At 41.3% G+C, this 15,136-nt stretch overlaps 1 protein-coding gene across 1 annotated transcript in view; it reads right to left on the bottom strand.

Annotated features, from left to right (window-relative positions):
• Positions 1-10,764: 10,764 nt before the first annotated feature.
• Positions 10,765-15,136, bottom strand: part of LNPEP (leucyl and cystinyl aminopeptidase) — a 71,934-nt gene continuing 67,562 nt past the window's right edge. The window contains exon 18 of the mRNA XM_072139927.1: positions 10,765-11,710. Coding sequence (XP_071996028.1) covers positions 11,582-11,710 — 129 coding nt within the window. The 3' untranslated portion in view covers positions 10,765-11,581. The remainder of the gene's footprint in view (positions 11,711-15,136) is intronic.

Genomic DNA, 15,136 nt, shown 5'->3' with positions numbered 1-15,136 from the left:
TACCCGTGATGGCTACCCCTACGCTCCAGGGGGCCATAACCATGATGGCTACCACTCCACTCCAGGGGGCCATACCTGTGATGGCTACCACTCCACTCCAGGAGGCCATACCCGTGATGGCTACTCCTCCACTCCAGGAGGCCATACCCGTGATGGCTACTCTTCCACTCCAGGAGGCCGTACCCGTGATGGCTACTCCTCCACTCCAGGAGGCCATACCCGTGATGGCTACTCCTCCACTCCAGGAGGCCATACCCGTGATGGCTACTCCTCCACTTCAGGAGGCCATACCCGTGATGGCTACTCCTCCACTCTAGGAGGCCATACCCGTGATGGCTACTCCTCCACTCCAGGAGGCCATACCCGTGATGGCTACTCCTCCACTCCAGGAGGCCATACCCGTGATGGCTACTCCTCCACTCCAGGAGGCCATACCCATGATGGCTACTCCTCCACTCCAGGAGGCCATACCCGTGATGGCTACTCCTCCACTCCAGGAGGCCATACCCGTGATGGCTACTCCTCCACTCCAGGAGGCCATATCCGTGATGGCTACTCCTCCACTCCAGGAGGCCATACCCGTGATGGCTACTCCTCCACTCCAGGAGGCCATACCCGTGATGGCTACTCCTCCACTCCAGGAGGCCATACCCGTGATGGCTACTCCTCCACTCCAGGAGGCCATACCCGTGATGGCTACTCCTCCACTCCAGGAGGCCATACCCATGATGGCTACTCCTCCACTCCAGGAGGCCATACCCATGATGGCTACTCCTCCACTGCACGGGGCCATACCCGTGATGGCTACCCCCAGGGAGGGGGGGGGACATGATTTTTATTTTATTTTTTTATTATATAAATATTTTCAGTATGTCTGTAGTATATATCAAAATCTTACTCCTTTCTAAGCCTCTCCCAGTATATCAGTAAAGCAAAACACAAGAATGACCTTTCAAATTGATTGAACCAAATCGCAAAATGCATCAGAGGCCGTACTTTAAATGTGTTTTGCTAGATTACAGGCTATTACCATTAATGAGCAAAGTTTTAGAACCTAATGTAATAATAGTATATATTAAGCCTGCTGGTCTGAATACAGACAGCCAATGCCCACCTGTTCATATATACCCAACAGCCATAAGAGGCATTTGTTTCCGTAACTGTGTTCAACTTATAACCCGTATCTGGGCCGACTAGATAGTGAGCCCCACGGGACAGGGACCCATTTGGCAAGCTCTGTGCGCTATATATAAAGAATTATTATAATTCTAATTTCAAATTTAAATTCGATAGTAAGGTCTGCAAAATAGCCCAAACCAAAAAACTTACCGACTTGAGAGGTGACAACTAAATGGGGAGCCATATTTAAAATATAAATATAACCATAAATATATACATATTTATATAGGTAGATAGTCCTCGAGGCCCCAAAAGTTCAGGCACACAAAACCAGGAAAATATGTTCCATTACCGCCAGCCGCCACCACAGGCTCGGTGGCACCGCCAGCCACCATTAGGTGGCTACTCTCATCTCCCGGGCTCCCCAAGGACACCACCCTGTGAGAGCCCCATACCCATGTGTGCCTTGACCAGAAATAAACCAGCCAAAATTTTTTAAGGTGTGTCACTCCCCTCCGACTCCACCTCCCAAGACATTTTATACCAACCCCGAGGACCCTCCACCCGCCAGAGATACCACATCAATTTAAAATATAAATTTTCAACTTTTCTTTTTTTTTTTTAAACATACACCATCAGTTGAGGAGCACAACTTCCACATTGTAAAAATAAACCAACATCACTCCCAGGGGGGAAGGCTAAATGATCTGTATAATTTAAAGTCGGAGACCGACTGAAGGTAAATCCCCTTCCTCCATCATTTTCCAGAACTCCAAGGACTGAGGTTTTATGTAATCCCATCAGTCCAGCCCCATACTTTTTTTTATTTTTTATATAATAATACATGCGTACATGAAGGCTTACACTACAGAGCTTCTGCTATAATAAATATAGACTAAGGCTGCATGTACTCCACTTACTACTGCCCCATCCACCTCCTATGCAATGTATACATGAGCACATGTAGTCTTATATTACAGTGCTTCTCCAGTAATATAGACTGAGAGTGCATGTACTCCCTCACTACTGCCCCATCCACCTATGTAATATATACATGAGCAGATGTAGTCTTATACTACAGAGCTTCTCCAGTAATATAGACTGAGGGTGCATGTGCTCCCCTCACTACTGCCCCATCCACCTATGTAATATATACATGAGCACATGTATTCTTATATTACATTGATTCTCCAGTAATATAGACTAAGGGTGCATGTACTCCCTCACTACTATCCCATCCACCTCCTTTGTAATATATACATGAGCACATGTAGTCTTATACTACAGAGCTTCTCCAGTAATATAGACTGAGGCTGCATGTACTCCCTCACTACTGCCCCATCCACCTCCTATGTAATATATACATGAGCACATGTAGTCTTATACTATAGAGCTTTTTTTTTTTTTGATAATACCAACTACATAACAGCAGACCCAATACACAGGGAGGGGAGGGGCAATAACCTGCATCCCTCATGGTCAGTGACTAAGATGGAGGCCACATACACAGATATACAGAGACTATGATAACATTATAAGTGGTTGTTATAGGAAATGTCAGCTCCCAGCTTCATGTGATCTATGCTCTCTCTCCTTCCCAACCTGCTCCTCTCCCACCAGTGTGTGATACATGTGACCTCCTCATAGAGAGCACAGTAATGGTGACATTTATCCTCAGCCTTTCTCCTATCACACGTCTCCAGCTCACCAGGACTCATGATGCTGCAGTAATATGTGATGTATCAGCCATGTCTGCTGTAATATCTGATGTATCAGCCATGTCTGCTGTAAGAGCACATATGAGTTGCAGAAAGCTGTGTGAGGTAATAAACATCCCATAGAGATCCCTGTGTGAAGCAGATACCTGCACAGCCATGTCTGCACTATGTGAGGTAACTGGGAGCAGGTCTTCCCTGCAGCATGTTCACATAATATTATAAAATATTTCTCCCCAGTAACATTAAGCAGCCATATCCACAGTGTATGAGGTAATAAGCTGACATACAGTCATGTCTGCCATATATAAGATAACTGGGCTTATATTCATGAGGAGATTATTACATAAACTCCTGTGTTAATTATGATTTCTGAGGTAAAACTCCTTCTATACCTGATGTAGAAGCTGATTCTACACTAGTACATGATGTGTGAGGTGTATGTGGTGACTACAGTGTGATATAACCTCAGTATTATACTCCCCCAGGCAGCAGACATGTTTCTCCATGGTCTTCTGGTGAGAGAAAGAGGAAGAGAGACCCAGGACAGGAAGTGATATCTACTGCTGGGTCCCACCCCTCTCATAGTACCACCCTACCCTACACTCTGCCCTCTCAAAGCAGAACCCACCTATATTAAATGAATACAACTACATAAAAACTTCCAGCGTTCTAGGTCCCCCCATGCCAAAGTCATGTCCCCCTTTGCTTATGGCTCCGGGGGTTTCTATAATCCTATAAAAGTCTTATTTGGTGTCAGCTGTAAATTTGCCTACGATAGTTATGGTCAGCATATTCATCCCATAACAAAAAGACAGATTCTCTCTTCAATTAGCCATCTTCTAGAATACAGTCAGTTTAAAGGTTTTGGTGTAATTTAATAGTTTTGATAAAAAGAGGTTTCATTCTCTAGAAAAAAAAAACTAAAAGGGAACTTCTCACAAGCTTCAGCAAAGAACTTTGAACAAATTTTATTTGCATTCATTTTGCATATTTTTGTAATACTAATGACCTAAGAATTTATAAGGATGGACCCTTGACCTCTCCTGGTATAAATAATATCCCATAGGACAAGTACATCATCATAAGTTACCTTCAGCAGCTGCCAGTGACGTGATGATATACCTGGACTTGTGATGATGTAACTATAGGACCAACAATCTTGTGGTGTAACTTTTCTAGGGTCATTTGTCCTTCCAGGTCTCAAAAATAGTGTTCAAAAATCTTTTTCAGTTTTTATGATATATGTCTCCCAAAATATAGAAGGAGAGAATTGTGAACCTGACAAAGTCCTGGATATTGGGTTAGTGGCAGTTTGTGGGCCAAAATCCTAATGGCATCATTCAGATACACACAAAAGGACAGTAAATCTCTCAGCTTGTCTATAGAAGGAATATAATTTCACATGAAAACAAATCAATTCAATATTGAAATAGGCTTTAAAAACCCATGAAAGAGGAAAAATCACACGACAAACAATTGGTTACTGCACAAAATGATGAGGTCTTGAAAAGCTGATCATATAGATATGTGACTGTCTACCCAAGAGGAGGGAATGGAAAAATGACTTTTGTCATTGACCTAGTTTTCTTAGCAGTGCAGCTCTTAATCCTTTTCAATAAGAATAGGGATAAAGATGTTCAGAGGTATGTAGTGTACAATTGGTCAAGGACTAGGACGATCTCCACTTCCTCCGAGAAAACGCATCAATGAATAGTGTCCTATAACTTGACCATCAAAGACAATTGCGTCATTTGAGGTGACTTAACAAACTATGTGTATAGTAGTTACACTCACAAGATTACTTAAAGGAAACCTACCACTTGTAGTGGCAGGTTTCTGATGGAAATACCGGGCACCAGCTCAGGGTGAGCTGGTGCCGGAGCTTATTTTTGTTAGTGTTTTAAACCGCGGTATTGCGGTTTAAAACACTTTTTAAACTTTATATCCGGCGCAGGGAGGTACACACTCGGCGCTTACCATGCGCGCGGCTCTCCTTCACTTCCTATGTAGCCGCGCGCACGGTAAGCGCCGAGCGATACCGCGGTTTAAAACACTAACAAAAATAAGCTCCGGCACCAGCTCACCCTGAGCGGGTGCCCGGTATTTCCATCAGAAACCTGCCACTACAAGTGGTAGGTTTCCTTTAAATATCTGTTAGCCGTTATATGCATAAAAGCAAACATCTACATGTATGAAGAGTTTTATGAAGATTGATGTATATATGTGAATATTGAAGTAAAGTAAATGTTTAAAAAACGGACGAAATTTGATGGTCAAGTTATAGGACACTATTCATTGATGCAGCTCTTAATCCTTATCTTGTCTCTGATTAATTTAAGAACAGCAGTGGCCTGAAAATATACAGCTTTTACCTTAGCTTTGTGTATCCATGACCTGCACTCATTGCTTCCTATGTCTTTCTGCAATTGTATTTGTGACACATTACTTAAAATCTGCTGTGTCGAGGACCTTCAGCTCAGCTATGTAAGTTCCTTCTGCTTTGGCAGCAGCTTTGAAGAGAGTGTACTCGAAACTGTACTCCCATAAACAGTCCTGTCCGTAATACAGCTTGAAGAAGCATCGAATAGATGGCATTCACCATATTCCGTGCTTTTTCAAGCTGTTTTATGGCCAGGATTGTTTTTTCAGACTGAGCACCACATTTGTTTCCAGTACACCCTTACCAAATGTGCTTTTTCATTCATAATCATACAACACTTTTATACTTTCTTGTATAAAGTTACTTTATTTGGCTTCATCAACTTTTATTCTGCAACTTGTTTCGGAACTGCCGAATGACAGTGTTTTTAAACAGATTTTCCATCATCAATTAGAACTTGGTTATACAACTGGCTTTAGCTCTGCTGCATAACTGCAAACCTACAACTATGTTACACCAGTGGTGCAGCCCTGTCTCGATGCTTACAAGACTATGTCGCACTTACCCAACCTGCACACAAGCGTCTGCTTCCTCGGGCTACAAACAATAGACCCTTGGTCATGACAGTGTGTCATCAGTGTTAAGTCCGCTCATGTGCTGATGACAGAAGAAAAGATTTTCTGAGCCCCAACCTTGGGCAGGGATAGGACCTTCTCAGAGTTTGGTCTCTCAGGCAGTTGGCTTCCACATAGGCCATAGCCATGTGTACTAGTCATTGCGGCTTTATGTGCATGAAGCCTTACTGCAAACCTATCCAGCTTGACAGCACTTGTACCCCAACGCTGCCAGTCTTTTTTTTAATTTATGGCTTTGTGGATCTATCACCAGCAGGTACCACATTTGGTTTAGTACATAATAACGAAAATCTATATAGTAGGAACATAAAAACCTGAAGCATATAGCAGTATCAATGAGACCATTGGCACAATCCATTTATAATGGAAGCCATAAAAGGTTGCAATGTCTGTCAGATCGTATTAGATTATAATAAGGCAAATAGTCAGGGTTAAGATTGATAAAACCTTATCAAGGCTTTAAAAATTAAAAATCAAAATATGTCACATAGGGCCAGAGTTCAAAGAGTAACTGTAAAGTTTTTTTTTTCCACAAATCAATAGCTCTTGGGATGAAAAACAACTTTGCCTATTATCTTTACCTATATTTAGTAGTTTTCTTGCTATACCTCTCAGATTATCTTAGTGCTGCAATGACTGCCTCCTCTCCATGTGCTGACAAGCCCTGTGAATCCGTACTTTGTGTATACTTTCTCTGTTGGTTTCATGGGAGGGGAGGAGCTGCTGCTCCCTGCTCAGAGGAGGAGGTCATGTGACAGTGTATGTAGCAGTGCTGGATGTGTCCAAGACAGTGAATGCAAATGTCTCCTGCACAGAATAGTGAGGCCCAAGATCTCCCTGTTCTCCATCAGTCCCTCCATCCCAGTCTGTGATTCTACATAACTTTCTCTCTCCTCATGCTGCTCCCCTCCCTCACCTTGTCATGGGCAGTTTCAGCTGTGTGCAGATAAGCTGTTACCCCTTAGTGCTCACACAGCACAGACAGACTTCATGTACTTATCATTTTTCTCAATGAATACATGTTCCCTGCTCCTCCATGTGATGGAAGCTGCCAGGCTGTCACCATATACACCCTATATGTGCACTGTTCAGTGGATTTACATAAATGGATTTAAAGCTAAATGGGATCTGTGGGCAAGCTTACTGGCCTCAGTTTAAGGGCAGAGACAGGCAGACATTAGGCTCCACCCACTTCACCTCCAGTGAGAAAGATTTTTGTCACACAATTTCAGAACCGAAAATGCCACAAAGTAGGTATCATTCTGTATGTTTTGAAAATTAGTAAAATCACTATATCTTTACAGTTATGCTTTAACATTTAGATTATTTACCTTTGAAAGCTGACCACTTTTGACATATAGAGCTCAATGGAAGCTGAGAATTATGTGCAAATCCTACAACTACTTACTTTTTAATGGCTCATAACTTCCCTTTGTGAGGACTGTATAACATAAGGAGCTCACAAGAGAAACATACACTAAATATGAGGACTCATCAGCACTAAGGAGCTACAAATGTTAGTGGCACACAGCCATTCTGTTCATGGAATATGCTTCATTAATATCTTAAATATGTAAGCGGATCCAGAAAACCTCTCTCCAGAAAGCAGATGTGTGCAGAACCCAGGGGGAGAGACACCTGCTCTGGAAATGGTCTACAGGAAGCACCAAGATCATATTAAATGCACCATAAACTGATTTTATGTGGATTTTTCCTTGTTTCAGTACCAGACTAATACTCCATATGCATCCAATGTAGCGCAATCACCTTCTGTCCTGTGAACAAACAGACTTTACAAGAGTCTATAGAACACAGGAAACTATTGATAAGAAACCGATGTCACATGTCACACATATAAACATTATTATTATTCCGGATTCTGACTGTTATAGAAGATTTCCAATGAATAATTTGTCATTAAATTGTGGTTGTTGGGATCTGTCTACTAGAACTCCCACTGATAACAAGAAGGAAGTAAGATACTGCACACATATAAGAGGGGAAGCCATAAAAAAAGCAAGTGCCAATACGAATTCTGGCCAACAAGAGCAAGAGCTGCAAAGTGTTGAAAAGTAAGGTTGTGGGAAAGCCGGTCAGGACTGAATAAAAGACATGTAGTTTGCCAAACTTATGACTACACAATTATTTATTGTCTGCTCAGGGGTCTATATTATTATATATCACCAGGTCTGGGGTCTGTATTATTACTAATATCATCATTGCTTGGTTTATTACTATTTATTGCCTGGTCTGTGCTTGCTGTTACTATTTATTGACTGGTATGTGCTTGCTGTTACTATTTATTGCCTGGTCAGATGTTTGTATTATTATTGTCTTGTTTGGGGGTTTATATTATTATGGTCTGCTCAGATGTCTGTTTTATTGTTGTCTGGTCTGGGGTTCATATTATTATATTCTGCTCAGATGTCTGTATTATTGTTATTGTCTGGTCTGGGTTTTATATTATTATCATGGTCTGGTCAGATGTCTGAATTATTATTATTATTTGGTTTGGGGTTTCTATTTTTATAGTCTGGTCAGATGTCTGTATTATTATTATTTGGTTTGGGGTTTATATTATTAAAGTCTGGTGAGATGTCTATATTATTAGTGTCTAGTCAGTGGTCTATAGTTTTTGTCTGGTCCTGGGTATTTTATTATATTATTTTTATTTATTGCCTGGTAGGGGGGGGGGGGTGTATTTTTATTACATTTATTTATTGCCTGGTCTGTTTGTTCTTTACTATTTTTTTTGGTGCCTCTGGGTTGGTGTTATTTATCTTTTCTAGTGTGGTAGATACTAGTTTGAGGTGTTTGATAATGTGCCCCTCAGACATGCAAACCGTTGTCTACCAATGCACAAATTGGGGGAGATTAATTAGTTTTGCTGGGCTTTTTGGCGTAAAATAGTTGTAAAAAGTCGCATAGAGGTTTTTTGCGACATTTCATTGCTAAAAAGGAGCACATAACTATTCCCGTCATTTCAATATACTGGTGTAAAAGTCACTCCAGGCCCCTGTTGGTGTATATGTTGCAACTTTTGATGCATTTGCGCCTTTTTGAAAGAAAAATCCCAGACACATATGGAACATAAGAACATTTATTTAAAGGCCAAAGCCACTCTAATGAATCTGACGAGTGGCGGAGATCCAAAGACAGACAAAGAGCTGTCCCAAGGAGCCGCCTAATGATAAATCTCCCCTTCTCCTTCTATATTCATTATTCTCTCTAGTGAGTGAATGTCATTAATGTCTATTAATGAACCAAAATAGTCAATGTTTGGAAGTATGCAAGTGAGTTCCAAATCTACCCCCATGCCCTAACTATGCCCATTACTTAGATATTTATTGGCATCTGAATCAGAAATCTTGAATTTTGTCAGTGTTGATGGTTTTGTTAACATATGTTCATAATTGCCATGTATGTAAACATTTAGATATTTCTTTTCATGACCTCCATCCTTTGAAAATAAACTTTTAAATTTATGCTAATGAGCCTGGAAGGATTTGCGGGTGTTACAAGAGCCACTCCATGCAGCTTCACAGGCTGTTACACAGTCTCTACAAGTCCCCTTCCCAGCACCCCCTTACTGTTGCAATCTCAGAGCAGCAGCAGAAGTTTCAGAAGACAGAGGGAAGGGTAAAATGCTCCTTGCACAACATAACAGCCCATGAATCTGCAGCACAGAGGGGCATACCCCCCCAGAACCCTTCTGGCTCATTAGCATAGTTTTAAAAAGTTTATTTTTGAAGGAAGGAGGCCATGGTTTATTATAACTGATTTTGACAGCAGATTAGATTAAACTAAACATACCCCCTATACTACTCCTCATCTTGATCCCGGTGCTCGTCTTCTTTAAGCTTGACCTGCCGACAACGCTTTAAAAAAGACCCTCGCCAGAAATCTGACCATGGTCACACAGGTGCACAGCTCATTACAGCTACAGAGAGTAATCAGAGCTGTGTGTTATACTGAGCCGTGCACCTGTGTGACCATGGTCAGATTTCTGTCCACTGCAAGTAAACATAGAAGCTTTCTATAGAATGACAGCAAGCAGAGATCTAGAAAACCATGAGGAATTGATGCAGAAAATTGTATAACTCTCTATAATTCAAACAAAATTTATTTGCCAAAACGGGAATACCCCTTTAAAGAAGATAAGTGCAGGGATCAAGATGAAGAGGATTATAGGCGAATATGTTTAGTTTAATTTGGCTTATAGATATGTACTGGTAGTTTTCCTTTAAAAGGAAATATACCTTTTTTTTAAATGCACTGTGACCCAAACATTCCTTGAGAATGCTGTCGCTACACTGATGCAGAAATATATCTTGTTTAACCCCGGAACTGAGTGGTTTTTCTGAAAAAAAACTATTATAAAATTATGATAATGAAGCTCTGTCCCTCCTGGCTCGGGGGTTCTCCTCTTACACCAATTATGCGCTGCTCCAGAGAATAATGCAATTACTGTGTTGTGCCTAACAGGCAGAAGTAATCAATTGCTGCACCTTCCCCAAGCTTCTGTATATGAGTATTCCAGCTCAGGTTGATTAGTCCTGTCTGGACAGCTCAGTGAAATGAGTTTATGAACAGCAAAGAGCCAGCTTTCCCAAGGACCTGAATTCTATAATTGTTTTCTTTTTTTTTTTTTTTAGCAGAACCACTAGGCTCTTGGATTAAACAAGATATGTTTCTGCATCAGTGTAGCTACTGCATTCTCAAGAAGGTATGTTGGGTTCACAATGCATAAAAACAAATGGTAGATTTCCATTAAATACATGAATACATATATTTACCAAAATGGACATGTCAGAAGAATTCATCACCAATTCTAGAGACATGTCGACTTATCCTAAATAAAAACCGAAACAACACAGCAATCCCCATTGCAAATAAAGGAAACCTCTTCATATTGCCACTTAAAGGGTCATTTAATAATAAACAGTTTTTCCTTGATTTATTTTTCCCTTCATTGACCTTGTTGCCATCATACAATCAGTAAAGTACATGAAGACAGATCAGAAGAGTGCGATATCATAGAAAACATAGTGCATCTCAGTCATGAAAACAGTCCTTTCTATCGCCTACATCTATTCTCTATCGTGTTTTTATCTGCAAACATATATGACCACTCTGTATAAAAAAAAAAAAGATCAACCTGGTCAGCAGTGATTCTGCATGAAAACCTTGCAGCCTTACATTTCATCACAAGCTAAATGCAAAACCCGAGGGGGGGGGGGGGGTCAGCTAGACATTTTAACGTATTCTTATAATATTTCAAAAAGTTTCTCCAGTGTTAAAATATCACAGACAGCAACAGAAGTTTCTCTTCTCTAAGGAACAAATCCCATTCTCCATTATGAATATGGCTGTATTCATTATGTACAAAGTCTACAAATCCACAGAATTTTTTTTTGCTGACACGCGCCCCATATTACCTCCAAGTCAACTTTTTGCCCGGCAGGTTAAGCACAGTGGTCGGGGAAATTGCTCTATGTGGAAGCCACTCTTGGCACAGTGCAACATTGCGATAGTCACAAGTCTGTAATAAATACAGTCTCTCTCCATACAAGCAATCATTCATACTTAAGGATTTTTTTGCGTGTGTTTTTTAGCCCTGAGCTGTCAAGAACGTTCCAGAAGTCCACACAACATTGCAGAATGCGAGATACGGTCTGTGCTTTAATGGCCTGTACGTGCGTCACCCGACACAAATTCTCTTCGGTGAACTACAGCCAGGAAAGGTTATCCCGGTTTTTCTCAATCCACTCGACGTTCAGTTTGATGGTTTCGATGGCTTCTTTAACGCACCACATTTCTCTGCTTTTTCCCTTAGTAGAATTGAAGAAATTAATTACCTATAATAATAAAAATATATATACTTTGATTAAATGTCAACTAGATAGTATAATACAGTCACACACCAACATATAGAAGAGTCATTGTCCAGCATATATTGATAGCAATAAATGAAGATAAACCAGAGCTGTCATGACAGTTCTCACTAACCTGATATACATTGTCCACAATCAGTTATAAGGTTTGGCACCTGTGGGTGTGAGAACCCTCTTTGCTACCTGTCATCAGGTCTCTGTCACTATTTCTGTCACCACTACCTGTAGGAGCAGCTCACAAGGATCCCATCCCAACCTTTATCTAGTTATTTCATACATTATTCATTATAAAATCATCTTTTCTTTATTATGTAAATGAGGCTGTCACATGGTCAGAGGCAGTGATGTCACCCCTGTTCCCCCTCGCCTCCCCCTGCTCATGTCTGTGTGTAATGTATAGTAAAGCATTGTTAGTGTGTGCGTTGCATCTGCTGACATGCTGCATCCTCCTAATACACACGTGTAAGACACAGACATCAGCTACACAAGTACCTGACATGTTCTGCAATAACATGGCCACCTGGAGCTGTTGTATCTCTTCTATACACACACAGGCTGCAGGGGGCGCCAGCACCAGGAAGCACATGGAGGAGCCATTACACCATTATACAGCCTCACATCATTATACAGGTTGTCAGTCATGTGTACAGGAGTATCTCATACACACAGGCTGCAGGGGGCGCCAGCACCAGGAAGCACATGGAGGAGACATTACACCATTATACCCCACATCATTATACAGGCTGTCAGTCATGTGTACAGGAGTATCTCATACACACAGGCTGCAGGGGGCGCCAGCACCAGGAAGCACATGGAGGACCCATTACACCATTATACCTCACATCATTATACAGGCTGTCAGTCATGTGTATAGGAGTATCTGATATACACACAGGCTGCAGGGGGCGCCAGTAGCAGGAAGCACATGGAGGAGCCATTACATCATTATACAGCCTCACATCATTATACAGGCTTTCAGTCATGTGTATAGGAGTATCTCATACACACAGGCTGCAGGGAGTGCCAGCACCAGGAAGCACATGGAGGAGACATTATACCATTATACCTCACACCATTATACAGGCTGTCAGTCATGTGTACAGGAGTATCTCATACACACAGGCTGCAGGGAGTGCCAGCACCAGGAAGCACATGGAGGAGACATTACACCATTATACCTCACACCATTATACAGGCTTTCAGTCATGTGTATAGGAGTAACTCAATAATGAAGAAGAAGCATGTGTCAAGTAGCCAAAAGACAAAATTTTTATTTAAGTTACCAACATGAACATAGAACAAACATCCATAGAGCAAAGGTAAAAACATTTAAAAAGGATGCGAGACAGTGCACCCATGAGTGAGAGATCACCTGGAGCCTGACACCAGATATGGTCAGGTCATCCAGACCTGAGCCACCCACAGTTGAATCCCACAAACACACTGGCTAGAATATATGAATGTGTGGCGGCTGGGTATGTGTGTGCATCAACTGCAGTGGGGTGTCCACTCGCAGTGGGCTCAGCATGGAGTGTTGGAGATCTGTGCACGACTGGTGCAGAGTATCCTGCTATATCGTGGAGTGAAAAGAGTTGCCCACAAGACACATACCGCCCAAGATAAGCCAATGCCTATATGTTACCAGAGAGTGTGGGATAGGGGTGAGGGCTCAGGAGAGGTTGCCCCACGCGTTCCGCCGCCAACCGCAGCTTCCTCAGTGTGTTTGTGGGATTCAACTGTGGGTGGCTCAGGTCTGGATGACCTGACAATATCTGGTGTCAGGCTCCAGGTGATCTCTCACTCATGGGTGCACTGTCTCGCATCCTTTTTAAATGTTTTTACCTTTGCTCTATGGATGTTTGTTCTATGTTCATGTTGGTAACTTAAATAAAAATTTTGTCTTTTGGCTACTTGACACATGCTTCTTCTTCATTATTCAGGCTGTTTTGCATGTGTTTAGCCCTTGATAGGGTTCTCATATTGTGTTTAGATCCCAAACTTTTCTATATAGGAGTAACTCAGACACACAGGCTGCAGGGGGCGCCAGCACCAGGAAGCACATGGAGGAGCCATTACACCATTATACGCGTAGGTCTGTCTGCTTATGTACCTACACCGCTAATGCACAGGACTTGTGCTAAATTATAAAATGGATTTTCAATAAAGAATCGTTGGATTTTATTCAAGTGCTCCGGCTTTCTTCATATGTTTTCGGACTGATTGTATTTGCCAGACGCCGTGGAAGCACTTCTGCTGTGGACTCCATTATCCAGACCAGCCAGGGAATGTGAGTTGTTTTTCCCGCTATTACACCATTATACCTCACATCATTATACAGGCTGTCAGTCAAGCACTGGGGGGTGTGGCTGTGCCTCCCACTCATGAATAAGCTGGACAGCTGAATATGCCAATGACTAATTGGACATTTCACAGGTCATTTGCATACAGCTTTAGGATCTCATTGCTTAGGTTTACAGGCATGTAGAGGGACAATGAAGGGGTAGAGGCAATGCTCTATAATGTCAGTTTATGAAAATATGTTTAGATTAGGGGGTTATTTTGCCTGACAGGTTCTTTTTAAGTGGGACAATTCAATATAGAATAGAAAAATAGAATGATTAACATTCGCTGACCTATTTATTCTTTTTTCACCCCTTTCCCACAAGAAAAGGTATATTAGTCACTTCAGTTTTTAATTTAAAACATTGGTACCACTCACCAAATAGTATAACAAAATGATTCTGTGGGTCAATGTGATTACAGCAGCACAAAATTAACATCATTTTCTTCTTGCTCATTTTACACAAAAAAAATCCATCTTTTGAAAAAACATTAGTTTTTATGGAATATTAGAAAAGTTTTTACGATTTTATCTATCCTTTAATGATCTATATTAGGGCTTGATTTTTTACCGGCTGAGTGGAAGTTTACTTTAGTACTACTTTGGGGTACATACAAACTTTTGAATGCTTTCTATTTTTCCGGATTTACAAAAACAGCAATTATGGCTTTTTTTTCCTTTTAATTTTTAATGGTCACGTTTATTTGAAAACTGTAATTCCTTCATCACATGTATAATACAAATATGTTTTCCAAGGTGTTAAATGGAAAACAATGCCTCCTTTTGCTACCTTGAAAGGCAGCGCCCTTAACATCAAGTATGACCTACAAGAAGTCTAAAGATATGGTGTGGGATTAAGTCAAACCAGTATATTCATTCTAGAAGGAACAGACTCCCAATTGTAGAAAGCACCGTTTCGACCTGGTTGGGTCTCCTCAAAACAGCGTTGGGAGTTTGTTCCTTCTGGAATAGATATACTGGTTTGGCTTAATCCCACATCATGTTATTAGACTTCTTGTAGGTCATACTTGGTGTTAAGGGTGCTGCCT

Source organism: Engystomops pustulosus, chromosome 1 (genome assembly GCF_040894005.1).
Source record: "Engystomops pustulosus chromosome 1, aEngPut4.maternal, whole genome shotgun sequence".
Taxonomy (NCBI): domain Eukaryota; kingdom Metazoa; phylum Chordata; class Amphibia; order Anura; family Leptodactylidae; genus Engystomops; species Engystomops pustulosus.
This window is presented reverse-complemented; position numbering and strand designations above follow the sequence as displayed.